Raw genomic sequence first — 27,702 nt, 5'->3', positions numbered from 1 at the left:
TAGCGTGATAAACCTCTCTTGTTCCTCTGTACTTTAATATCGCATGCTGACGGCCAAGTGTTGCTGTAACTCTCTACTACCGGTCCTCTGGTCTGCACTACCTCCTCCTGGTCGCCAGGTGTCGCTGTGACAAATTACAGTTGTTCATCTGTAGTGCACTGCCGTCTCCAAACCGCCCGGTGTCGCCGTGATAAACTACACCTTCCTCTTGGCCGCTAGGAATCGCTGTGATAGACTACGCCCTTCTCTGTGCTGCATTCCTTCATCCTGGCCTCCAGGTGGCGCTGGTGTTATCCGCTGCTGTTCTGTACCCACTTGGTGTCGGTCTACAGAGAACTGTCCCGGAATATAAACAAGAGGCCGGAGGAGTCCGGTAGCCTCAGAGCGGAGGAGGCGCCCTCCCGGGCCTTGAGCAGGTACGTGGTGAGGGCGGGGAACCCCGAGCCGTAGTAGAGGGAGTGAGCGGCCTCTCCTGTGTGTCCAGAGCTCACTTCGAGGGCGCGTTATCTGCCGAACTGCGGGAATTCATTGCTTCTATTTATTTGGATTATTTATCTTTTACATTTGTTTTATTTTTTACTTTTTGAATTACATTTTTTCTGTTCTTTACTTTTTCTGTTTGGTAATTTTTTTGTGGAGATTTTTCCTGTTTTTCTTGGCAGTATCTGGTGCTGCCCATTATATATACACTAGTTATGAACCCGTTCTACGCCCAGGTGGCGTGCATTTTTATTGGTATATGGTCTCCCATCCTGGTATGTGCTGCCACCCTCCTTTCCAGGTATGTATGGTTCCCTCACCCCCAACCCTGGTATGCGTGGCACCCCCTCATCCCTATCGTATGCGTGGTCCTCTGGCTCCTTCCCCCCAATCCTGGTATACATGGTCCCCTCACCCCCCAACCCTGGTATGCATGGCCTCCTCATCCCTATCGTGGTATGCGTGGTCCTCTCGCCCCCCCCCCCCCCCCCAACCCTGGTATGCATGGCCTCCTCATCCCTATCGTGGTATGCGTGGTCCTCTCGCCCCCCCCCCCCCAACCCTGGTATGCATGGCCTCCTCATCCCTATCGTGGTATGCGTGGTCCTCTCGCCCCCCCCCCCAACCCTGGTATGCATGGCCTCCTCATCCCTATCGTATGCGTGGTCCTCTCGCGCGCGCCCCCCCCCCCCCTAACCCTTGTATGCATGGCCTCCTCATCCCTATCGTATGCGTGGTCCTCTGGCTCCCCCCCCCCCAATCCTTGTATACATGGTCCCCTCACCCCCCAACCCTGGTATGCATGGCCTCCTCATCCCTATCGTGGTATGTGTGGTCCTCTCGCGCGCGCCCCCCCCCCCCCCCCCCCCCCACCACCACCACCAATCCTGGTATACATGGTCCCATCACCCCCTTTTTTTTTAATTACATTTATTCTGCATGGCGGAAAGCAAGGACTGCGCAGGCGCCGATTTATGTCTGGAGTGGACATGTTGTGGTGCCGGACTCAGCGCCTGCGCAGTCCTCGCTTTCCGCCGCCATGTTCTTGAAGACACACTGCAGTGTCTTCAAGAAAATCGCGGTGGTTAGTGCGGACTGCGCAGGCGCCGATTCCAGCACCACAACATGTCCACTCCAGACATCACCTGAAGACGCAAGACCCCGCTGGCAACAGCAACATCGGATGCAGTATGTGTTCAGTGCTTACGCATACTGCGATCTCCTGGGGGATGCAACCCTCTGGGTCCAGACTGCGCAGGCGCGTCGTGATTGCGCTGTCTTTGAAAGCTTCAGACAGGAGTTACGCTCCCCCGGTTATGTTATAGATGTGTGTGTGTGCACATACATACAATATTTCTGCCCGTTGTCCCCTTTCGCTCTGGTCCTCGGCTCATCTTCCTCAGTCTCTATTCGCTGATGCGGAGATCTGTGACATGATGAAATGGCGGCTCCGTCTGCAGCATTGCGCTCATTGCTGTCGTTACCACACTCAGATACTGATTTTTTTATTTTATACTCCGGAGAGGTGATAAATAGCATAGTGCCTCCACCAATCAGTTGCCAGAACCGCACAGCGCCATCCATGGGGTAGTGGGCATTGCGGGTACTGCAGCTATGCTGTACCCATCAGGGACCACTATACCATGTATGAAAAATATTCAGGATTGAGAGTCCTCAGTAGTTGATACCTTTTAATGGCTAACTGAAAAGATGGTATACCATGTATGGCACTGTCCTGCTTGAGCAGAGGGGTCAGACCCCCCCACTGTTCTAGTATCTTATTAATGAACAATTCCTTTAAAAATAATCAGGTTCCAATATATTTTTCTCTCTGCAGACACCTCCTTTACAATAAGCAGTCCACCTTGCCCTGCCTGATTCCACAGCGCCACCTACAGGAAACAAGTTTTTTTATGTATTTTTTTTATTGTATATTCTGCCTTTTTTCACCATGATTTTGATGTAATTTATTTGTAATCGTTTTGTCTTTTTTTTTTTTTTTTTTTTTTTTGTTTTAAGAAAATCTTTTTGTGACTTTCTCAGTTGCGATTTGTGATTTATTATTAATTATATAAAAATAACAAACTGCCATGGGTCAATTTTAAATAGTCCCAGGTAATATTTATACATTTTTGGGACTTTTTTTTGGGCGGGGGGGGCAGAAATTTTTATTTTTGTAAGGGTTTTTTTTTTTTTTTTTTTATTTGGTTGGGTCATGGAGCCTTTGGGAAACGATATTGACATGAATCAGGGCGTAAAGGTAAAATCCGCACCCACCAGGGATCTGCAGGCAGAAAGCTGTGATAAACCGCAGGAGGTGGAGGTACACGTGATGGAGACTGACGCTCGAGGGGGAAGCTTCGAATTGGTATCTGAGGAAACAGCAGAAAGGAGTCGAGAGACATCGGAGGAGCGAGAGACGTCTGGCTCTAGTGATGGCAGCACTTACAGCATCACCCGCCCAAGTGACAGCCTGTCTGAAGGAGGAGCAGACGACGGTAACTGCCAGTCCATTCCAGAATTGGGAAAACCCATTGAGATGTCCACTTCAGCAGAATCCGAGCCGCCTGGGAGTTGTGAGACAACAGACGATCACACGAAGACGGAGAACCCATCACTGCAGAACTTGCTGTGCTCCAGCGTTAGCGTCAGCCCCTGCGAAGAGGCCTTAGAACCCGGAGCGTCAAAGCCGGCAGGAAACGAAGCTTCAGGGGCTGACTACTACTTTGTGAAGTGGATAAACTGGAAGGGAGAACGGACACCGGTGATCACCCAGAGTGAGAATGGACCCTGCCCCCTAATCGCTATCATGAATATCTTGTTTTTGCGTTGGAAGGTGAGTGCAGGTCTGGTATAATGCAGCTTGTCTGTCAGAATATGTAAAGTATGTACACAGTGACTGCACCAGCAGAATGAGTGCCGCTCTGGGGTATAATACAGGATGTAACTCAGGATCAGTACAGGATCAGTAATGTAATGTATGTACACAGTGACTGCACCAGCAGAATAGTGAGTGCAGCTCTAGAGTATAATGCAGGATGTTGCTTTAGTGTTGTCCTGTATGGTGTAAAGCGCAGGACACTACACATCAGGAATGCTGTCAGGCTGGTCATTAATGGGTGAGGAGCAGGTCGCTGTATTGCAGCAGACCTGACCCAGCTAGTATCTTCACCACTCCATTATCTTGTGTTCTGTGCGACGCCGATACAAGCGCTAACAGTATACAGCACTTGCGTCACACTGTGTTTTGTGTATACAGAGCTCACCTCGCCTTGTATCTGGCATCACACGCCCTCGCACACCCAGGGGGCTCAGATTATACAGACATTTAACCAGTCCGCAGGCAGTGCGGAGATGCAAACAACTCTTGAGAGCAGCTTCGGATGTAACTAGAGTTTACAACCTGATACATGATGAGCACTAATTATGTTGATTTAACCCTGTAGTTTCTGATTTTAGTTGGTGACCGATCTGCTTTGTTAATACAGGTAAAACTGCCTCCTCAGAAGGAGCTGATCACATCGGAGGAGCTGATGGCGCATCTCGGTAAGAGACGATCCCCTTCTGGGGATGTGGGAGTTGCATTGTGGATTTTTTGACAGTAAAAGTGTGTGTGTGTGTGTGTGGGGGCCTCTTTCGGTTGGCGCGATGCCCAGTTTCTGAATACGCGGTACAATATTTCTTGCGATTTCCACTCGCTACCAAAAGAAACTACTGATCCCAGAGGAAGGTGCCAGTGCCAATGTTTGCTCTGCACCCGGCGGCCATCACCATTGTATTTACCCCTTCACAACCACCTGTCTAATGTGCATCTTATCTCCCGTGCAGGTGATTGCATCCTGTCCATTCAGCCGCAAGAGAACTCTGAGGCGCTGCAGCTCAACTTCCAGCAGGTCAGTGACTGCGCAGACTAAATCCCAAAGTTTTGAGATCGCTGGCATTGAAACCCGATGATGGAATGGGCCATAAAGATTAGATTGGGAGATTCGGCTTCTGGCCGTCCTATGTTAGCGAGTATATGTATATTACTTGAGGGTCGCAGTATGGAGCCTATACCTTGGTGTTGGCATCTTAACCCCTTTCATGCTGAGGTCCATAATGGCCAGGTCATTTAAAGAGGTTGTCCACTACTTCAACCATTGATGACCTGTAGCTTAAAGATAGATCATCAATGTTAATCGGTGTGGGTGCAATACCCGGCATCTCCACTAATCATCTGTACTCTGCGTCGGGTACTGCACGTCAGCCTCATTGATTTTAAATACTAGGTGTATGTGCAGTACTCGGCCGCTGCCACTGACATTAGATGGAGCAGTTCCTGCCGCACAGAGGACAGCTGATCAGCACCCCCACAGATCAGACATATCAATGGCCTGAAACATTTGGAAAACCAAAAAGCCCCTCGCTGACCATGGCGAACATAAAAAAAAAAAAAAAAAAAAAAAGTTAATTAAAAACTAAATGTGCCCTAACAATGTGCGAATCACCTGCCAGGACCACCAGCGATTAGCTGTTGTCTGTGCTCAATTTCACCACACTGCCCCCACAGGAGATGTGGTATTACAAGGTACCCATTTGTTATTTGGGAGGGGGGGGGGGTGAACAGTGAATTCTTTAGGAGGAAACTCTAAAGCAGAAAGCCCCGTTAAGGAACCAGCAATGGCTAAAGATTGTATGGCTTTCGTTACTCCCTGTCCTGTTGTACACCATGAGGCATCTGGCTTAGTTAACGTTCAGTCGTTGTGTCTCTCGTTGCAGAATGTGAACGACGCCATGACCGTGCTGTCGAAACTGTCTACGGGACTGGACGTGAACGTTCGCTTCACAGGCGTGTCAGATTTCGAGTACACCCCTGAGTGCATAGTGTTCGACCTCCTCAGTATCCCGCTGTACCACGGCTGGCTGGTGGACCCTCAGGTAGCACATCATTTAGTAGTGATATAAATGTAAGCTGCTTCTTGTCGTCTCTGCTGGGTCACAAGGGTGGAAGGTCCTAGGGGGTTGTAGCGAGGCTTTTCCAGACATGATACCGCTACACTTTGCCTTTAACCCCATACAGAGCTCTGAGGCCGTGCACGCCGTCGGCAAACTGAGCTACAACCAACTAGTGGAGAAGATCATCACCTGCAAGCATTCGAGTGATCCCAACTTGGTGACGGAAGGTACAGCCACAGCTCAGCTATGTCTTCCAATAGTCTCCATGTTTCCATTCATTGCCATTTGCTTTTTGCCAGCGAATGGGAAAACGTTTATGTCCAGAGACAAAAAAAAAAAAAAAAAAATCCTGACCAGATGGAATTCCTTCTCACAGCTGAAGCATTGTTACAGTGTATCAGTGCTGGCAGATACAATTGTAAGAAACCTTCAGGTGTGACAAGTGTTAGATCAGGATGTAATTTCTGGTTTTCATTCACAGAAGTGAGCAGAGATTCTGAAACAGCAACTCCTTTAATGGGCATGTCTATCTTTTTAAAAACGGCGCCACAACCTGAATGTATGTTATGTATGGTTTAGCAGCTCGGCTCCATTCACTTCAAATGAGCTGAGTAGTAATATCAGACATAACCTATATTTAGAGGCTGAAAAAAAGCAACCACGTTTAACTAATCCTGCACAAACCCTTTTAGCTATACGTTGACTAACCCCTTAGTGCTCCAGGACATACTTGATTTAGAGTGTGGAGATCGGAGCCAACTTTGATCCCTGCGGTTTATCCCCTCAGGGGTAGTAGTGGCCTTGGGTTGCCCAGGCAGCCCTGAGGGAGGGGGTATAACAGTGTCCCTGGGTTGCCCAGGCAGCCCCAGGGTGTGTTTGTGTGTGGTTGGGGGGGGGGGGGGGGGGGGGGTATAGCCGTGGCCTCGGGTTATCCAGGCAGCCTCAGTGGGGGGGGAGTATAGCGGTGGCCACAGGTTGCCCAGGCAGCCCCGTGTTTGTGGGTGGTGATATAGCAGTGGCCTGCATACTAAGGAGCTCTCCCCTTCTGTGTCCTCAGGTCTCCTTGCAGAGCAGTTCTTGGAGTCGTCGGCAGCGCAGCTCACCTACCATGGACTGTGTGAGCTGATGACAGCCGTGAAGGAGGGCGAGCTTAGTGTTTTTTTCCGGAACAATCACTTCAGCACGCTAATAAAGCACAAGGTAGCATTATGTGATCTCTGCTCCTCCCGCACCCCCTACCCTTTCCATCTAGTTCCTTCAGACTGAGCGGTGAGGGATCATCCTCTCCACCAGTGTCCTAGAAATAGCACCAATCGCTGTTGTGAAATTTTATAAATCTGCTGGACTGATGGTGGTTCTACTGTTCTAAAATGCGCCTCCTCCTTTAGGGTCATCTGTATCTGCTGGTCACGGACCAGGGCTTCCTGCAGGAGGAGAAGGTGATCTGGGAGAGTCTGCACAATGTGGAGGGGGACAGCTGCTTCTGCGACTCAGACTTCCACCTCACTCAGCACATGGAGAAGGACGCGGCATGCAGCTCCCCGCAGCAGCTGCAGCAACGACAGGTGGATCAGGTAATGCTGTAGCGTCCTCAGCAGGCACACCAGGTATTGTTTGGTATGTAGTGGGCTGATTCCTGTATTCCGACTCTCGCAGGACTACATGATAGCACTGTCGTTACAGCAGCAGCAACAGGGACCTCTACCCATGAGTGACCTGGAGCTGGCCCGACAGCTGCAGAAAGAGGAGTATCAGCAACAGTTGTCAGCACCACAGACACCGCCACAAACTCCACAGCAGGTATGTGACCTCTTACACCCGCCCCCCCCCCCCCCCCCCAAACATTGTACCATCGCCTCCGCCACATAGTCACCTCCACTTGCTGACTCTATAACTGCAGTGTCCAAACCTCCTCATCAGCACAAACACTGTGCCCCTGCTGCCAATTTCATGCCAGCTTCACATCACCATATAAGACAAGAAAAAGATCAAACCCATAAACGAGGGAACACCTCAATTGCACAAGAAGAGCATCTATATATTAAGCTTTATTGACCAATATCAAAAGGGTATGTGTATATATAATATATATCATGACAAGACACATACAGGATAAAAACACTTAAAAATGCATGTAATATATGCAAAAAGACCCAATCAAATGCCAAGGCACTACATCAATGAAAATAGCTGGCTACAAATAAGTTATCCTAAGATAAGCCATAAATATCAACCACTTATCAATAAATGTGTCCCATCTGTGCAAAAAAACAATAATATAATGGTAGATATACAATACCAAATGGGTCTAACAGCATTCGTGATGTAGCATGGATATATAAATGCTAAAAGGTTAGAGAAGTGACCCCAACAAGTGGGGACTGCTCACTGAGTCAGATGTGAAGGACACATAAGGTGTAGAAGCACATGAAATGGTAAATCTGGTAGGTATGTGGAACACACAAGAAGTTAAGTGAACCCTGGGCAGCAATATGTCGAGGGTCTGAAGCAGAGCCAGCAGTGCCAAAAAGATGAAGGGAACCAAAGTGTGGGATGAAGTCCCACACGTATCGCCACACAGAGGGTGGCTTCCTCACTTGGCATTTCGTTGGGTCTTTTTGCATATATTGGATGTATTTTTATTCAGACTTCTATGACAGCACCACGAGAGAGGTGATCCGCCCTTCAGGAACAGGAAACCTACAGATACAAAAGGGTGGCACCTCTCCCACGCATCAGTTGGTTTCCTGTTCCTGAGGGGATGGGATCCTACAGACAGAATGGATCCCCGGCCGATGCAGGTAGCTGAGGGGTCTCCTACCTCTGCCTGGTGCGGAGCTCCTGGAGGACGCCACGGTGGCCCTGGATAGGCAGCACGGCGGTGGCGTGTGCAGCAGGGAGCGGCGTCCGGAGGATGTCCGCCTCCATAGGAAGAATCAGCCGCCGCTGGTGAGTATGCCCCCCGGGGTCTCCCGGCTCCCGCGGCGCGATTGCGGGGGTCGGGGGGGGCGGTGCCGCTGCATGGGGGAATGCCCGGGCGTCCCACGTGACTCCCGGTTTCGTCGGGAGGCGGAGCCTGGGGGCGCTTCCAGGTCGGCGGCGCCACTGCACAGGCCCCAAGATGGCGGCGCCCATCGGGAGAGGCGCCTAGCGCCAGCTGGGGAGGGGGGCCCTATTAGGGGGGGAGGGCGTGGCATGTCTGCTGTCCGGAGGAGGGGTATATAGGCAGGACCCTAGATGGGTGCCATGCCTTGGCCACATTATTGCAGCGCAGTAATGGAAAGCGATCAGCAGCAGCAACGGCGGCAGCAGCAAAAAGCATCACTGCCGCCCCTGGAGGACCTTCGGAAGATCAAACAAAAGAAGAGAGAGAGTCCCGTGACAGTGCATGCGGGACGAAGTGACCAATCCAGTCATAAAAGCTCCTCTAGACGGACAGGAGCATCGACTGAGAAAAATCCCCCTCATTCTCCGGTACTTAATTGTGGCACTGGTAAGTGATCTACGTGAATGTTCAATCAGTGACGGGGCCTCCCTCTATGTTTTATTTTAGGGGAAGAAGGCCACAAGTAAAACAAAACACATAGAATGCGCACTGTATGCATGCCCGTTGCCAGACTCGTGCCCCAAAAGGTTGTGTCCCCCCCTGTATCCAGCAGACAGTGGCAGAAGAATCGCCCGTGGTAGCTGCAAGCTTAAAGGACATAGTCAGGCAGAGATGAAGGAAATAATAATAATAATAATCTTATATAGCGCCAACATATTCCGCAGCGCTTTACAGTTTAACAATTTCAAAACACAAGTCATAAGTAACAACGCTAACAATACAATAATTAAAGCAAAATAAGACGAAATAAGACGACCCTGCTCGTGAGAGCTTACAATCTACAATGAGGTGAGGGAGATAGAGAGTACAGATGTGTATTTACAATGAAGGTCCAGCCATCTTGCGGGAGTGAAGGATGGATGGAGATCGTGAATGGGCTACACACGCACACTTACACAGAGAATGACTTTGATTAATGAATGTGATAGGCCGCTCTGAACAGGTGTGTTTTGAGGGAGCGCCTAAAACTATGCAAATTGTGGATAGTCCTGAAACCCTGTGATAGTCAGGAAACCCTGAAATCCCTGTCCCAACCGGGAAGCTTAAGGGGTCGGGATCCTGTGGAGGCTGATTCCTCGGTAGAATGGAGAAGTAAGGACTCCCATGTTTCATCCCCCTCTTTCTCAGAGGAGGAGGAGGAGGATTCGGGTCGGTTTTGTCTGCCGCTTGACCAAGTGGACAAGCTGGTAAAAGCGGTGAGAGGAACAATGGAAGTGGAGGAGCCCAGACCTCAGTTTTCCATGCAGGATGTCATGTTCGGTGGGCTGAAGCAGAGGAAGCGAAGGGTCTTCCCCTTGAACGAAAAGATTCAAGATCTAATCCGTAGAGAGTGGAAGAAACCAGATAAAAGGGGTTCGCTACCACCAGCCCTCAAACGTAGATACCTCTTCGATGATCCGACGGTGAACACTTGGGACAAAGCCCCCAAATTAGATGCAGCAATCGCGAAGGCATCAGAAAGGTCCTCACTACCTTTTGAGGAAATGGGGTCCCTTAAAGATCATTTAGCTAGGAAGGCAGATACCTTCCTTAAAAGTACCTGGGAGATGGCAGCTGGTTCTTTAAGACCAGCAGTAGCCTCAACATGTACGGCCAGGTCCATGATGATCTGGTTGGACCAGTTAGAATCACAATTTAAACGGGACGTCTAGACAGACTATTCTTGGGGCCCTACCAGTAATCCATGAGGCCGCAGCCTTCCTTAGCGGACGCCTCTGCTGATGCGGTAAGAATGGCCACCAAGACAGCAGGACTCTAATGCGGCTTGTAGAGCCCTGGGGCTAAAGTGCTGGCAGGAAGACATTCAATCCAGAGCGAAACTCTGTACTATCCCATGTGAGGGGGAATATTTGTTCGGAGCAGTTCTGGATGAGCTGCTTGAGAAAGCCGGGGACGATAAGAAAAAGTTCCCGAGTTTGTGGTCCGCATCATACCGACGTCCATTCAATAGAAGGAGTTTCGGTCAGGGGAGAAGGTGCAATCCTTCACCTAATAGAGACCGTCCCAGATGGGAAGATAGAAGAGGAGGTACGGGCTTCATGTTCAGGCATTCCTCAAGAGAGCGAAAGAAACCGAGCCAATGACTAGCAATTCCCGTGGGGGGTAGGCTGTCGGCCTTTCTCCCAGCATGGTTGCAGATCACCAATAGTGACTGGGTGCGGAATGTAATATCCACCGGTCTCAGGTTGGAGTTCAGTTATGTTCCACGGAATACCTTTAAATTAACTATCAAGATCTTCGCCCCTTGAACAGGCTGCTTTAGAGGCAGAAGTAAAAAGCCTGTGCCTGAAAAATGTCCTGGTGGAGGTTCTGGAATCGGAGAGAGGTAGAGGCTTCTGCTCTCCCTTATTCCTGATCCAAAAAACCGGATAAGACATTTAGAACCATCATTAATTTACGTTCCCTCAATGAATTTTTGGTTAATCACACCTTTAAGATGGAATCCATCAATTCAACAATAAAGATGTTGTTTGAAGGGTGTTTTATGGCAGTCGTGGATTTGAAAGACGCGTACTATCATGTGCCTATCCACGCAGACTTCCAGCAGTTCCTAAGAGTAGCGGTTTCAATAGACGGTCTGATCCGTCATTTTCAGTTTAGAGCTCTTCCTTTTGGTATCTCAGCGGCGCCTCAGGTATTACGAAAATAGTGGCCAAGGTCATGGATCATTTGAGGGAGGCCGATATCTTGATTGTCCCGTACTTAGACGATTTTTTGATTGTGGGGAATTCGGTGGACCATTGTCTATCCCAGATAAATATGGCTAAATCCAGACTAGAGCGCCTCGGATGGATAATAAATTACGAGAAATCCCGATTTCAGCCCCTAAGAGTCCAAAAGTTTCTAGGCTTACTGTTAAATTCAGAAACTCAGCAGTGTCTTTTGCCATCGGATAAATTAGAACATATACAACAGCAGGTACTTCGGGCAATTAATAGACCCTCCATGACCCTCAGGCAAGCCATGTCTCTGTTAGGCTCTCTGACCTCATGTATCCCAGCAGTCAGGTGGGCGCAATATCACACTAGATCCCTTCAGAGAGACGTCCTAGTTAATAGCAGGGCCTTAGAGGGGTCTCTACAGGGTCAAGTATCGCTAAGCCCTTTGACTCTTACATCTCTTAGGTGGTGGCTCGATGACAAAAACTTATCCTCAGGGGTGCCCTGGGTGACGCGGATAACCCGCATAACCACAGATGCTAGCCCCTTGGGTTGGGGGGCCCACATGGGGGACATAGTGGTACAGGGACATTGGGACCCCGATGTGGAGACCTCCTCTAACCAGAGGGAGCTGTTGGTGATTGAGTTAGCAGTTAAAGAACTCGTTATGTACTTACAGGGTCATCATGTGAGGATCCTCTCGGACAACCAGGTAGCAGTAGCCTATGTCAGCCACCAAGGTGGAACACGCTCCGAGGCCCTGATGTGGATAACGGAACGTCTTTTTCAGATAGCCGAGGAAAATTTTCAATCTTTAACTGCGCTCCACATCAGAGGGAAAGACAACATGAAGGCAGACTTTCTAAGCTGCAGGGCCCTAAGGCAAGGAGAATGGGCTTTAAACATGGACATTTACAACCTGATTGTCCGCAAATGGGGTCAGCCAGAGGTAGACCTCTTTGCCATCAAAGAAAACAGGAAAAAACATTCTGCTCTCTGAATCTCAGGGAAAATCCACTGGCAGTGGACGCCCTCCTGATAAAATGGGACTTCTCCCTAGCATATGCCTTTCCACCATTAAACCTCTTACCTCTGGTAGTAAGGAAGATCAGGGAAGATCGAGCAAGGGTCATATTAATTGCCCCCTTCTGGCCCAGAAGGACCTGGTTCGCATGGTTGAGGACCATGTCGGTATGCGATCCCTGGGTACTGCCGAACCTTCCGGATCTCCTCTACCAGGGGCCAGTCAGCCACCCACAGGTAGCGGGACTTCATTTGACGGCGTGGTGTTTGGGAGGACACTATTGAAGAATAGAGGGTTATCCAGAAATGTAATTGATACCCTCCTAAAAAGCAGAAAACAAGCTACCACAAATATCTATGCTAGAACCTGGAGGCGATTCCTGTCCACCTTTTGAGTTTAATGTCAGGGATGGAATACCCACAAAACAGATTCTGGAATTCCTCCAGAGGGGTCTCGAATTGGGTCTCTCCACAAGTACATTAAAGGTACAGGTTTCAGCCTCAAGGGCCCTATTTGCATGTGATATTGCCAGCAACTATTGGGGGGCGAGATTCATCAAAGCGGCTGCTAGATCGAGACCCATACACAAGGACAGATGTATTCCATGGGACTTAAATTTAGTTCTTACAGCCATGACAGAAAAACCTTTCGAACCCCTAGATTCGGCTTCACTAAAGGTTATATCACTCAAGACAGCTCCTAAGGAACAAAAACTTCAGGCGTTAGATGTTAAAAGATGCCTACTTAAATATTTATCAGCCACGGATGCTTGGAGGAAGGAGAACGCATTATTTCTATCCTTCCAAGGTCCCAGGAAAGGGTGTAGAGTATCCAAACGCACGTTGGCAAGGTGGATTAGGGAGGCTATCTCTCTTGCCTACACAGCAGGTGGCGGTCCGGCTCCATAGAATTTGAGGGCGCATTCCACTCGTGCCATGGCATCATCTTGGGCAGAGAGATTGGAAGTGTCAATTGACCAGATATGTAAGGCGGCCACCTGGTCATCTCCTTCCACCTTTTTTAACCACTATTGGTTAGACATGGGTGCCTCCTCAGATCTCACCTTCAGGCTAAGGGTGCTGTAGTCCAGGGGTGGGGAACCTCAGGCCCCAGGGCCATTTATGGCCCTCGATAACCTTTTATCAGGCCCCCGAGCAGTTTCTCAGGGACCGCATTCTTGGGCAGGGAGCTGTATCTTAATTGCCACAAGCTTATTAATTTCTTCTTGCTCTGTTAGCACACACAGTGTTCACTACTGAACATTGAAGGGCATGCAGTGAAAGATTAAGTCATGAAACCAGTGCCAGAGTCAGGATGTACTTTATGGGCGGGGTTTGTACGGCCCCCGAAGGATGGTATAAATATCCAAATGGCCCTTGGCAGAAAAAAGATTCCCCACCCCTGCTGTAGTCCCTCCCTAAATTAGTTTACATCTCTGTAATTCTCTCGTGGTGCTGTCATGGGAGTCCGAATAAAGTATTAAGTTACGTACCGGTAACGGTATTTTTCGGAAGCCCATGACAACACCCTTAGTTCCCTCCCTTGTTCACGTATAGGGGTGCACTCCTTTAGAAGATTGTTTCACATATTTACCTTATATAGGAGATGGTATAGAAATTGTAAATAGGAGATATGGATTGTATATATTTTATATATGCTGTGCCACTAACCATGGTAGGTTCTCAAGCTCTGTAATTCAACTGATGCGTGGGAGAGGTGCCGCCCTTTTGTATCTGTAGGTTTCCTGTTCCTGAAGGGCGGATCCCCTCTCTCGTGGTGCTGTCATGGGCTTCCGAAAAATACCGTTAGTGGTACGTAACTTAATACTATTCTGTGTGTGTCTTGTCCTGCTGAGAGATGGATAGACAGATATATTTATTATACCCTTTTGTTATTGGTCAGTAAAGCTAAATTTATTAATATATACATGCTCTTCTTGTGCAATCGAGATGTTCCCTCTTTTATGGGTTTGATCTTTTTCTTGTCTTATGCATACCCATGGTGAGCCCTCTTGCTAATATTTTTCTAGGGGTGCCCTCCACCCACTCCATACAAAAGCCTTACATCACCAAACACAATGCCAAGCATTGGACGGAGCAGTGTGTAGGTGGACATGTGCATTTCTCCTTCGTCTCATTGGGGTACACAGGTACTGTAGGGTGTATGCTACCGCCATCTGGAGGCTGACACTAAGTAAACAACACAAGGTTAGCTCCTCCCCCGCCGTATACACCCTCGCCCCGGTTGCGGGCGGAAACCAGTTTTTTGCTTAGTGTCCTTTGGAGGCACACACGTCTGGTTTTCTCCAGCCTTCTTTTTTTTTTTTTTTTTTTTTTTTTTCCTCTTTTTAAATGAAGATTAGACAGGGGCAACGGACCCTATTGAAAGGGTCCGATTTCCCTAAACCATCAACGGGCGAGCACGTGCGAGTGTCCCTCCACGTATCCTCTCCCGCGACGTGGAACACAATGCCGACTTAGCCCTGGCCACCCCTAGGTATTGAAACCATGGGCTTGTACAGAGGCACAAGACTAGTCCGTGAGGCCCCCACTGCTCCACCAACGCTAGACTGCGGTGCTGCAAGGCGGCAGACGGTCCCTCTCCTCATCCCTGGAAGGTGACGGAGCTAGGGTGCCTGCATCATCCTGGATATCACCCCCCCCCTTCCCTCTACCTGTTCGGATCAAGGCGTCAGTGTCCAGGGCATGGATGGAGGTACATGCAGCTGGGAGGGCTCTCCGGCGTCCGAGGAGTTCTAGGCAGGTGGCTGCCAGGTGGAGCGCTTCATGCGGTCAGCAGGGTTCCAGCACTTAAATCCACAAAGCCCCCCCCCCCCGTTTTGCCACCCGGGTGCTGTTCCAGCAGCCCCCGCTTGTCCGAGGTCATGCAAAGAGCCGGGTACGGACCGGCGCCGTCCTCTGTTAGTGGCGGCCTGTCCGATTCTAAAAATCCAGCCCGCTGCTTCGGCCGGGGGTAGGCTGCAGCGGAAGTCCCGCCCTCCCGACGTGACATCACTTCCACCGGCCCGCCCTCCAGAGTCTGGGCGGACGCCAGATAAATTGAGCCCCCGGCTTCACGTCAGGGCAGGCCGCGACTGAGAAAGGATGGTCGGCCAGCCCAACAGCATATCGGCGCACAGGCCCCAGGATCGGAAAGGAGAGGCAGCGTGTGCGGGGGACACAGGATCGGGTAAGTGCGGCCCAGTCCGCAAGGCGCTACAGCTCGAGGGGTGCCCCCCTCAAGTCCCTGGCAGGGCAGTATTGTCACCTGGCGGATACAATATGGCTGGGAAAGGGAAGACGCATGCGTTTCCTGTAGGGCTTCGTTTCCGCAGGCGCAGAGCAACAAACTGTGCGAAGCCTGCGACTCCGAACGCACCCAGGAGCCCTCCCCTGCGACCGAGTCCAGTGATCCAAATCCTCCGGAATGGGCCCTTTCACTATCGCAGTCTATGGCATCGCTTACAAAGGCGATTGAGTCTATTCGCGCCCCAGATGGGGGCAAGGATAGTGGCTCGCTTATCTGGGAAGGGTCCTCCACCTCACAAGAGCCTCCGGCCTGCAGGGGCCGCTCTCATTCCAGGCAGGCGCACAGGAAACGAACCCACACAGTATCTCCCGGCCCATCCGGTGCGTCGGCATCCGTGAGTTCGGCATCGCGCTCTCCTTCACCAGTTGTTGGGAGCGGGCAGAGTTCAGATTGTGACTCAAACGAGCCACTGGACCTAGATACCCCGGGGTGTCGAGAAACAGTTGACAGCCTCATTGAAGCTGTTGTTCAGACCCTGGGGGTTGAGGATGACGCCACCCTGGCCTCAAGCCATAAAGTATCCTTTAAGCGGTCTAAGTGACCGCACAGAGTGTTTGGCACTCACCCAGAATTTGGGGACATAGTACAGCGTCACAGAGCACGGCCGGATAGGCGTTTCTCGGGCCAGAAGACAATAGAGGCGAGATATCCGTTTGCCCCGGAGCTCCTTAAGAAATGGGCGGAATCCCCAGTGGTGGATCCGCCGATGTCACGCTTGGCCTCGAAAACCTTGTTATCGGTACCTAGTGGCTCGTCCATTAAGGATCCCACTGATCGGCTCACAGACAGTTTAGCTCGCTCCGTTTTTGAGGTGTCGGGGTCGGCTCTCTCTCCCTCGTTTGCGGCAACATGGGTAGCCAAGGCCATGATGTCAGTCATTGAACAAAATCTTGCAGGATAGAGACCTGCCTGCGGAGGTATCAGAGATCAAGAGTCAGATCGCTATGGCGGGGGACTACTTAATCAGTGCTTCCTTGGATGCAGCCAATTGTGTGGCATTTGCGGCCGCAAACGCAGTAGCCATCAGGAGAGCCCTATGGTTAAGAACATGGCGGGCTGATTCTATTTCCAAGAAGTCCTTGACTTCCCTGCCTTATCAGGGAGACCGCCTGTTCGGGGAAAAGTTGGATCAACTCATCTCCGATGCTACGGGGGGGAAAAAGCAGCTTCCTCCGGCAGCAAAAGATTAAACAGCCGTTTCGTCAGGCTCCGTCACGGTTTCGGGCCTTTCGCAACCCCGGATGGTCGGCAGGAGCTAGCTCTGCCGCTCCAAGTCGCGCCAATCAGGATAGGGAGTGACAGGTCTCATATAGAGCCAACCCATTGGGGAGAATGCGGGCCCGCCTGCCCAGGCCGAGGGGAACTAGGGCCCAGAGGTCCTCAGCTAAATGACTCAGAGCGCCGTTTAGGTGACATCAGCAGGGTAGGCAGCCGCCTGCTCTGGTTTCACCATGTCTGGGTCAAGGTGGCACACGACTCATGGGTGGCGGAACTGGTGTCCTCGGGGTACAAGATAGTTTATCAAGTATCCCCCAAAACATTTTTTTCTGTCCCGACTTCCCAGAGTGGAGCCCCGGGCCAAAGCATTGCTAGGGGCCATCAATTCACTCCAGCACAATGGAGTCATTGTTCCCGTACCAGAGCACGAGAAAGCTCAGGGTTTTTATTCCAATCTGTTTGCAGTCCCCAAAAAGGACGGGACAGTCAGGCCGGTTTTGGATCTAAAACTCCTGAACAAATTCATGAGGATCAAACATTTCAGAATGGAATCTCTCCGTCCAGTTATATCGGCTGTAACCAGGGCTGTGGAGTCGGTAAGCCACAGTTGCGACTCCGACTCCTGGATTTTATCAGGCTCCGACTCCGGCTCCGACTCCTTCATAAATGGCCAATTCATAACAACAAATTTACTGTTGTAAAATATTAAACATCGTGCTTATTCAGTTTCTCACAATCATATAAGTAATCAGACCACTTAGAGCAAAAACTACATTTATTTGAATACAATTAGAATATAGCAAATAACTTTTCTAAACTTTTCTAAACTGTAAGTAAATATGCAATAAACACTTTTATGCAGTTAATAAGAAGAAATCTATAAATTTGTCCTCAGAAAAAGTATTGCCTCTGTCAGATCCTCCTTCATGGATGCCCTCAAATCTGATCTAATTATTTTCAGAGCAGAGAACAACCTCTCTACACTAACTTGTGTTTGTGGCAAAGCAGTAACCACTCGGGCAACATCTCTGACAATGTCAGGATACAGAGGAATCGCTTGTTGCACTGTTATTTTTGATGAACGGTCAAATTTCTCAATTTCTTTTAGTGCACATGAAAAATTCTGCTGAAATGTACTGGCTGTGTTCCTTGATGGGGATGACTCTTCTATGCGGGAACGCTTTGCACGGTCCTTGTGATCCAAATATTTTTCGAAATTAAATTCTTCATCAGTTGATGATGAGGGTGAAGATGTGGCAGGACCACCAAATTCTTCTTGTTCCTCCTGACTGTTCTGCAACCCTTTCATCCTTACTGCTATTTCAAACAGACCTTCTTTTCCTTTACTTAGCTGTTGATCATCTAGAAGAATCCGATGCATTGGGTCTACATAAACAGCTGCCAAAAGAATGTTATTTTGTAATAGTAGCTCCTCTCTCCGTTTCATTGATGTAGCAATGCCACTTGCAATTAACCCTTCTCTTTGGGACAGGCGAAACATCAGGTTCTTCCACTTCTTTAAGAAAATACCTGGAGTTAAGTCCTCTGCTTGTAATTTTTTAGTCACTGTAAATGGGTGCTCTAGCAATTTTTCCAGCTCAGTCACCTGATTCCACTGACTTTCATTTAGCGTCAGTTGAGGGTTAGCCATGTCTACAAGAAAGGTTTTCAGTTCAACCAAGCGCTGAATCATTAAGTAAGTACTGCCCCATCGTGTGGCTTGATCAATAATTGCCCCTTTTCCAGCACGTCTCTTCAAAATTGAGTCAACTTTAGGGGTTCTGGCAACAGTAGCCAATTTTCTCACCTTGCCAATCAGTGCAGCAGCATGTCCGTCTTGCAGACTGTCTCTTATAGCCAGCTGTAGCGTATGCACAACACAGCGCATGTGATGAATGAAAGAACATATTGACACAGTTTCAACAAGATCATCTAAACTATCATGTTGCTGTTCATCTGAAGCAACTTCAGTTTGCTCCTCAGTTACAATACGGTGTTCCTCTATTTCAAACATTTCTGTGTCTGTGGACCCAGAATGTTCTTCTAGCTGCTGGTCACCATCATTACTCTCATTCATTAGCTTAATAGTACTTATCATATTTGAAGCATTGTCAGTTACGACAGAAAGAACTTGCTCTTTTTAAGTTCATAGTCTTGCAGAACCTTTTCCACCAAGACCTGGAGAAACTCACTGGTGTGGTGAGCTTTGGTGTCTTTTACTGCCAATGTCTTGGTAACTATTTCATTTTTGTCACAAACAAATCGGACATTGATGGCAAAATAGTTCACTCTGTGACGTGTGCAGGCATCCATTTTAAGAAACAGAAAGCGTCCCTTGAGAGTTTTTTTAACTTCTCCCTTTTGTTTAAAAGCTTCTTCGATTACTAATTTTCTAATACTCTCTCTCTCCAGAGAAACTCCAAGCTTGTGGGCCATTTCCCCATTCAGACACATAAAAACTGGTCGTGAAAATAATGAAATAGGCACACTATCCTTTACAACAAGCTCTATGATCTGTTTTTTAAATGTATCTACTGTCATTGTCACTGACAAAATATCTTGCAACTGATGGCTGCAAAGTTCTCTGCTCATTTGTTTGGCTGGAAGAGCTGGGTACTGGTTCATTGGTTTGGATGCAGTCTTTCTCATCCACTGCTTTCAGTACTTCTGGATGAAAGTGCTGTAAATGTCTCTTTAGATTAGAAGCTCTGGTAGGAGCATTTTTATCTTTGCCTGATTATGCACTCATCTTGGCTTCACAGCATTTGTTTTCGTCTGGATCATTTGTCATACACTGACAGACATAATGTTTTCTATCTTGAGTGATGGTGAAATGTTCAAATACAGCTGATTTAATGTGATGCTTCTTTGACATTCTCAGGTTTTTAATTCTGCATTCACAATCCATATGACAAGTGTTTTTCCTAAAAACAATTGTACAAAATTATTGCCAGGTCGTACAACTGATATAGTGGTCAGTAATACTGTTGTTATTCCTCATGTACTCACAGTTAACTGATGCAAAGTTTGTTGAAAGGATAATACTTCTTACAGTCTTCCTCTTCTGAGTAGCAGGCAGCTGTGAGATGCTTGGAAGACGCACACCTAGTATGATCTAGTCTAGAGGAGGAGCTTTACTACTAAGAATTTGCAACACATTTTCACTTTCAGTTTCATACATTGTAAGTAGGGGGGTTGGGGAAGCATGAGATTAACCAAGCATAAGATTAGATAAGGGCAGTGGAGAACAGTGACACACAAGAAGTAAGAAATGTCTCTATCTCCAGCAGAACTGCTTATCACTGTTGTTCATAGTTTGATAGAACATATATATTTGAGTAACATTTATAAAATTCATATGAAAGTTCAATTATGAAATATTAATACATTTTTTTTAAAGCTGGAGTCGGTACATTTCTACCGACTCCGACTCCAACCAAAACTAACTCCGACTCCACGACTCCGACTCCACAGCCCTGGCTGTAACTGGGTCTACCCAAGCTGGGGTACCTCTTTCAGTACCACCCTGTGTTTTCGGAGGTCCGCTCTGCGTTGGCTGGAGTCTGAATGAATGACGCTGGCTGGAATTCCTTGGTTACATGGGCGCATATAAAAGATCACTGCATCTCCACGTATTTCCAGTCTGACAACACTTCATTCACAGGACACAGAATATATCACACAGATACAGAGGGCAGGCCAATAGAAAAGCGGCAGGCCAGACATGCATTACAAAAGCCGCAGGTGGCCGGAGCCTGCCGATGTTTACTGTGGGAATTACATAGGTGGGGGGAGGGCGGACAAAAGGAGAATATCGTGTCCCCTCTGCCCAGGGGCGCAGCCTGTGGGCTGATGCATCAGGGACATGCATCTCACACAGAACCCACCATACATACACATTCTGTGCGCTGAGTGCTGCTGTAGCACGTAACATCGGCCATGGGGCAGGGAGAATACTTGGCCTCTATCGACATCCAGGATGCCTACCTGCACGTTCCCATTTTTCCTCCGCATCAAAGGTTTCTACGGTTCGCCAGCAATGGCCAACATTTCCAGTTTGCAGCACTGCCCTTCGGGCTAGCCACCGCCCCAAGAGTATTCACGAAGGTAATGGCAGTCGTGATGGCTGTCTTGCACTCTCGGGGCATAGTCGTCTTGCCATACTTAGACGACCTCTTGGTGAAGGGACCCCTCATTTCGGTCATGCGAAGAGAATGTCAGCATCACGCTGGATACACTCTCCCGCTTGGGGTGGTTGATCAACAGGAAAAAATCATCCCTTGTCCTAGCCCAGAGGATTTGCTTTTTAGGGATGATCTTCGACACCTCCCGAGGGTTGGTAATTCTCCCTCAAGACAAAGCCCTAGCGCTCCGGCAAGGTGTCCAGAAGCTTCTACAGCCGGTCCCTCACACCATTTGGTTCAGGATGAGGGTACTAGGGAAGATGGTGGCAGCAATAGAAGCAATTCCGTTTGCCCAATTTCATCTTCGCCCCCTACAGCATGCCCTCTTGTCTTCTTGGGACAAGAACCCGTTCACGCTCGATCATCAGTGCCGCCTATCCTCACAGGTCAGGCAGTCACTAGAGTGGTGGACGATCAGGTCCTCCCTTCTTCAAGGGAAACCATTTCTCCCGGATTGGTGGCTAGTGGTCACAACCGACGCCAGCATCCTCGGCTGGGGAGCAGTGTTTCGCCACCACACGATTCAGGGGCAATGGTCGCAACAGGAGGCACGTCTCCCGGTCAATTTGTTGTAAATACTTGCGGTGTGGCTGGCGCTGCAGCATTTTCAGCACCTTCTAGCAGGATGCCCTGTTCGGATACAATCAGACAACGCCACGGCGGTGGCTTGCGTAAATCAAGGGGGCACGCGCAGCAGGGCAACCATGTGCGAGGTGGGGCACGGCTTCACTGGGCAGAGAGGAACCATTCGGTAATATCGGCGGTCCACATCCCGGGCGTGGAAAATTGGGCGGTGGACTTCCTCAGCCGGCAGGGGGTCGCGTCGGGGGAATGGTCTCTGCATCCCGAGGTCTTCCAGCAGATTTGCCAACCGTGGGGAACACCGGATGTGGATCTGATGGCATCCAGGGTGAACGCCAATGTGCCCGTGTTCGTCGCCCGGTCTCGGGACCCGCGAGCGTTCGCCGTGGATGCTTTGGTTATGCCATGGAGCCAGTTTCGCCTTCCATACTTGTTTCCCACGCTGCCACTACTTCCGAGGGTTGTCAAAAAGATCAAGACAGAAGGGGTTCCAGCAATTCTGCTGGCCCCAGACTGGCCCCGTCGGGCTTGGTACGCAGATCTAGTGCAGCTGTTCACCGACGTCCCATGGCGACTACCAGAGCGCTCAGATCTACTGTCCCAGGGACCGATCTTCCACTCGAACTCAGGGGCCCTGTGTTTGACAGCGTGGCCATTGAATCTCGGATTTTGACCCAGGCGGGGTTTGAGCGCAAAGTGGTCGCCACAATGGTTGACTCCCGGAAGCCTACCTCGGCGAGAATCTACTATCACACCTGGAAGGTCTCCTTTGCTTGGTGTCGGGACCGTGGTCTTTCTCCTCTGACATTCTCTATTCCTAACGTCTTGGCTTTTCTACAGTCAGGCCTAGACTCTGGTTTAGCCCCAAGCTCCCTTAGGAGACAGATATTGGCGTTGTCTGTCCTCTTTCAGCGAAAAATTGCTACCAACTTACAGGTGAAGACTTTCATTCAGGGAGTCTCCCACTTGGTACCACCCTATAAGGCGCCGATGGACACCTGGGACCTTAACCTGGTCCTGAGTGTTCTGCAGGAAGCCCCTTTTAAGCTGCTACAAGATATTTCTCTGTCATACCTTTCCTGGAAGGTGGTATTCTTGGTAGCCATTACTTCCATTAGGCGAGTCTCGGAGTTGGCGGCCCTGTCTTGCCAAGCACGGTTTCTCACCTTCTATAAGGATAAGGTGGTGCTTAGACCAGCTCCCCCCTTTCTGCCGAAGGTCTTGTCCTCATTCCACATTAATGAGGATATTGTCTTGCCTTCATTTTGTCCAGCACCAGTACATCGCGTGGAAAAAGCTCTTCACACATTAGACCTGGTGAGAGCACTCAGGAGGTACGTGTCGCAGACGGCACCCTTTCGTCGGACGGACACGCTGTTCGTGCTTCCTGAGGGGCGCAGGAAGGGACTCTCAGCCTCAAAATCGACCATAGCCAGATGGATCCGTCTAACTATTCAGGAACCCTATCGCAACAGGGGTGCGCCGGTTCCATCAGGGATCAAAGCGCACTCTACTCGGGCAGTGGGCGCCTCTTGGGCGCTTCGGCACCAGGCTTTGACGGAACAGGTGTGCAAGGCAGCAACCTGGGCCAGCCTGCATACGTTCACTAAACATTACAGTGTCCATACTCAGGCGTCGTCAGATGCAAGCCTAGGTAGAAGGATTCTCCAAGCAGCGGTGGCGCACCTTTAACAAGAGGTGCATGTAGCTTGGATCGGTGAGTCAATCTCCCACCCAGGGACTGCTCTAGGACGTCCCACAGTACCTGTGTCCCCCCAATGAGACGAAGGAGAAACATGGATTTTTGTGATAACTCACTGTAAAATACTTTTCTCCGAGTCGCTCATTAGGGGACACAGCACCCACCCTGATAGCCAGTTGGCTTTTTGTTTATGTGCATTTGTTGTTGATGTCAGGGTGGTCCTTTTGCAGACATATTGTTATCTGCATTAAGGCTGATTTTTTTTTTTTTTTTTGTTATTCTCCTACTGCTTTTGCACTAAACTGGTTTCAGCCCGCAATCGGGAAGAGGGTGTATACCGTGGGGGAGGAGCTAACCTTGTGTTGTTTACTTAGTATCAGCCTCCAGATGGCTGTAGCATACACCCCACAGTACCTGAGTTCCCCAATGAGCGTCTCGGAGAAAAGGATTTTACGGTAAGTGATCACAAAAATCCATGTTTCTAAGTGTAGTGCACATCATTTATTGATGTTGTTCTTTATCCCAGCCACTTGATGGCGACTTGCAGCTATGATCGTCCTCTCTCTGACTCATAGATCGGTTTCTGGTGTACATGCGGAGAGCCAGGCGAGGTTTTGTCTTTGCCCTTCAGTGCACAGTAATCTGCTACATTATGTCAGCAGTTATATAGGTGTCTGGAAATGGCTAAAGGAAAAAAAATCTTCTGCAATCATAGGAACAATCAGTGAGTCAGTGCCCTGCGTGTAATTGGCTCCCCCCGTAAGTACTGCACCCCAAGCACCGCAGATCGCTGACTCTTAATGGCGCGTCACAGATAAATCTATAATTTTTATTCCAGGTGAGGTCTCAAACCTCTGGACGTCCGTCCTCCGAGCGCCGACAGAGACAGAAGGAATCTGACTGTGTCCTGCTATAGCCCCACCATCGTGTCCTGCCATGTGTGAATGGATCCAGGGTTCAGCCACTGGGGAAGACGCAGCACAGATCTCCCTTTCTGAAGGGCAAGCACATGGAGCTTGAGGCTGCTCTCTGGGTCTTTTCTTATCTGACCACTCTTGGTGTTTGACACAACTAGTGAGGACAGATCCCCCCCCCCCCCCCCCCCCCCCCCCTTTCTCGCTGACCCTTCTGCCTTTCTCAGTCTGTTTTTTTTGTTTGCTATTTACTAAAAAAAAACAAACAGTCTCACAAATTTTAGTGAGGGGAGAGTCTGAAAAGGGGTTAAAAAAAAAAGGCACTGACTCCACCTTTTGGATGCAAATTGTTATATAAAATGGCCAACTTAAATTAGGACCTCTACTCCAAAGCTGCATTCATAACTTTGCAGTTTCTTACCCCAGAAGTCTCTGCATCTCCTGCTGGTTCATTATCTGTGAAATACACCTCATTATGGAAGATATAGTATCCAGGCCAAGCACTCTCCAGCCACCAGCTGAGTTATAAATGCAGCACTGGATGGGACCAGAGAAGAAGATGATGATGATGATGATGATGTAACTCATTTAGCTTAAAAGGTTTAGGTTGTTTTTTGTCGTTAAAACCGTCACGGATAAGGGAAAAGTTGCTGAACGTTAACCATGTCCCCCCCACCACCACCCCCTCAATGATCCCAAGATTGATGCTCTGCAGAGCTGTTATGAATGGGAGCGTAGGTATGCATGCCGGCCCGCTGCGCCATTTATTGTCTGCCATTTCTCTCGGTCTGGCAATAAATGGAACGTACGTCACGTATGTGTAGCTCAACGTCAATTCAGTATGGTTCTGTACGGCCTCAATTTATTTAATTATTCTTAATCATTTGTCTGTTTACTATTGCTTTTTTTATTTTTACAAAAACTGCAAGTCAGCAGTGCATCAACCTGCATAACCAAGGCTTGTGTTATGGGCAGTTCTACAAAACTTTTATGAGTGCCGACTGATTTCCCATGGTGTCAATCAGCGCTTGTTACGAGTCATTTATCAGTCACTCAACATGTTACATCCTCTAAAGATGGAGGGCGACAGTCTGTGAATATCAACATTCACCGGTCACTACAGAGCAGACAGGAAGGGGAGCCTATCCACCATTTTTCCTTCTCAGATATATAAGTATAAATAGAAGGAGGGCACCACTCAGTGTTAAGGGCTCCAGCTGTATTCTGTATGAACACACAATGAACATAAAGGGAGAAAAAAAGCTACAGACCATAACAGGGATCGCCAAAAATATTTTATTGGACACAAAAGAACACCATATAAAATTTAAAAAGTCACGCCATGACATAGAAGCTACATATGGTCGCCCATAATAGGGCTACAGTCCCCCAAGGTGTAAACGTAGAACAACTAATAAGATGGACACTATCTTATACACACACAATAGCATCATGCTGTGCAAGATTGAAATGGTTGACACCTGTATAAATAACACATAAAAAAGACATAAGGTAAATTCCTAGTAAGAAGTGGCAAATAAACCTGTTATAAACAGCAATAATAGAAGGCAGATGGCACCGATACTACAAAGATATACAGTGTACAACCATCCCAAAGAGGAGTCAGGTGTGAAAAAAAAAATTAGGCAAGCATACCACTATCATTAATCTGGGTCAAAAAGGGATCTAATGATCCAAAATGCTGGTAGTAAAGTGCTATAGTGTCCAACTAAGTGGATGTTAAATGAGCATGAAAGTGCAAATCGCAAGACATGTCCAGAACCAAAGTTCTATGGCAAGAAAGTAATCACCCAGTAAAGGTGTATGAGTCCGGGTTGCATAATACCAGGTCCATTGACCGTATGTGGAAAATTCTTGCCAGCGAAATGCCACCAAGGGGAACTGAATGGAATGCCCGACGCGTGTCGCCGCACTGAATGGCTTCGTCAGGGGCTGAAGATGCCGTCCTTATGCATCCTATAAATATCTAAATACAAATGAGAGATCTAAAGCAGCTGTGGTGCTTACCAGCTGGGAGGTGGCCAGAGCAACATTGATGCAATAAACCAACTTGTCTCTTCCTGTGACGTATTTCCGCTTTGCTCTGGCCACCTCCCTCCTGGGAAGCGCTGCAGCCACTTTAGATCTCTCATTGTATTTAGATACTTATAGGATGCATGAGAATTTTCCACATACGGTCAATGGACCTGGTATTATGCAACCCGGACTCATACACCTTTACTGGGTGATTACTTTCTTGCCATAGAACTTTGGTTCTGGACATGTCTTGCGATTTGCACTTTCATGCTCATTTAACATCCACTTAGTTGGACACTATAGCACATTACTACCAGCATTTTGGATCATTAGCTCCCTTTTTGACCCAGATTAGTGGCATGCTTGCTTATTTTTTTTTTTCACACCTGACTCATCTTTTGGAAGGTTGTACACTGTATATCTTTGTAGTATTGGTGCCATCTGCCTTCTATTATTGCTGTTTATAACAGGTTTATTTGCCACTTCTTACTAGGAATTTACCTTATGTCTTTATGTGTTATTTATACAGGTGTCAACCATTTCCATCTTGCACAGCATGATGCTAGAGTGTGTGTGTGTGTGTGTATATATAAGATAGTGCCCATCTTAGGCTAGTTTCACACTAGCGTTTATGAGCGCAGCGACTGCCTGCGCACGGCCGCCGCTGGCCCCTATCTTTATCACAGGGGGCGCAGGCCGTGCGCAGTATGCGTTTGGCGGCGCCTGCGTCCTTTTGACGGTGCGCCGACCTGCGCCAAACGCAACCTGCTGCAGTTTGGTTGCGTCGGCGCACCGTCAAAAAGGCGCATGCGCCGCCAAACGCATACTGCGCACGGCCTGCGCCCCCTGTGATAAAGATAGGGGACGCAGGGCGCATGCAGCGTCATGCGCCGGTGGGCGGAGCTACCGGCGGGGGCGGGGCTTAGCGGCGGCCGTGCGCAGGCCGTCGCTGCGCTCATAAACGCTAGTGTGAAACTAGCCTAAATTGTTCTACGTTTACACCTTGGGGGACTGTAGCTCTATTATGGGCAACCATATGTAGCTTCTATGTCATGGCATGACTTTTTAAATGTTTTTATATGGAGGTGTTCTTTTGTGTCTAATAAACTATTTTTGTATCTTTGGTGATCCCTGTTATGGTCCGTAGCTTTCTTCTCCCTTTATCTTCATTAGATCCATAAGTATAGTCACGGAAGAGATGTGGGAACTGTATAAGTACCGTATGTTACAAAGGAGTATCAGACAGCTTGTCTTAAAGGGGAGCACTAAGCCCTGACAAGATGGCTGCATCTACTCTTGCTATCGGACTCCCCCCATGCCTTGCTTATCATGTACGATCATTACTCCTCCAGTCTGTATTTTAACACTCGTGTAAATATTAAGGAATTCATCTTTTGCTGTTCATCGTTGTCACCAGTTTTTGACTCTTTCTGTCCATCCTTATCCTGCTGCTGCTACTATGGACCAATGTTTTGTACTCTCAATTTGCTATATAAACCTCTTACCCCAAGTGTCCTTGTGAACAGACTGTAATGCTGTAGAAAAGGTCAC

The 27,702-nt window shown here is 48.7% G+C and overlaps 1 protein-coding gene across 2 annotated transcripts; it reads left to right on the top strand.

The window, feature by feature from the left end:
- Nucleotides 1–26,098, top strand: MINDY1 (MINDY lysine 48 deubiquitinase 1). 2 transcript variants are annotated; one of them, XM_073566982.1, is made up of 10 exons: nucleotides 1–416; nucleotides 2,318–3,316; nucleotides 3,969–4,026; nucleotides 4,309–4,373; nucleotides 5,239–5,397; nucleotides 5,540–5,642; nucleotides 6,473–6,615; nucleotides 6,804–6,989; nucleotides 7,099–7,215; nucleotides 24,039–26,098. In XM_073566982.1, the coding sequence occupies exons 2-10, from the start codon at nucleotides 2,696–2,698 to the stop codon at nucleotides 24,114–24,116; spliced, it is 1,530 nt and encodes a 509-aa protein (XP_073423083.1). In that variant the 5' UTR covers nucleotides 1–416; nucleotides 2,318–2,695; the 3' UTR covers nucleotides 24,117–26,098. The 2 variants fall into 2 exon arrangements, with proteins under 2 accessions (XP_073423083.1, XP_073423082.1); XM_073566981.1 differs by having other exon boundaries at nucleotides 16–416; nucleotides 7,072–7,215.
- The last annotated feature ends 1,604 nt before the right edge of the window (nucleotides 26,099–27,702 follow it).

The sequence above is a fragment of the Dendrobates tinctorius genome, unplaced genomic scaffold (genome assembly GCF_039654945.1).
Source record: "Dendrobates tinctorius isolate UK_male_01 unplaced genomic scaffold, ASM3965494v1 ptg000019l, whole genome shotgun sequence".
In the NCBI taxonomy this organism is placed as follows: domain Eukaryota; kingdom Metazoa; phylum Chordata; class Amphibia; order Anura; family Dendrobatidae; genus Dendrobates; species Dendrobates tinctorius.
This window is presented reverse-complemented; position numbering and strand designations above follow the sequence as displayed.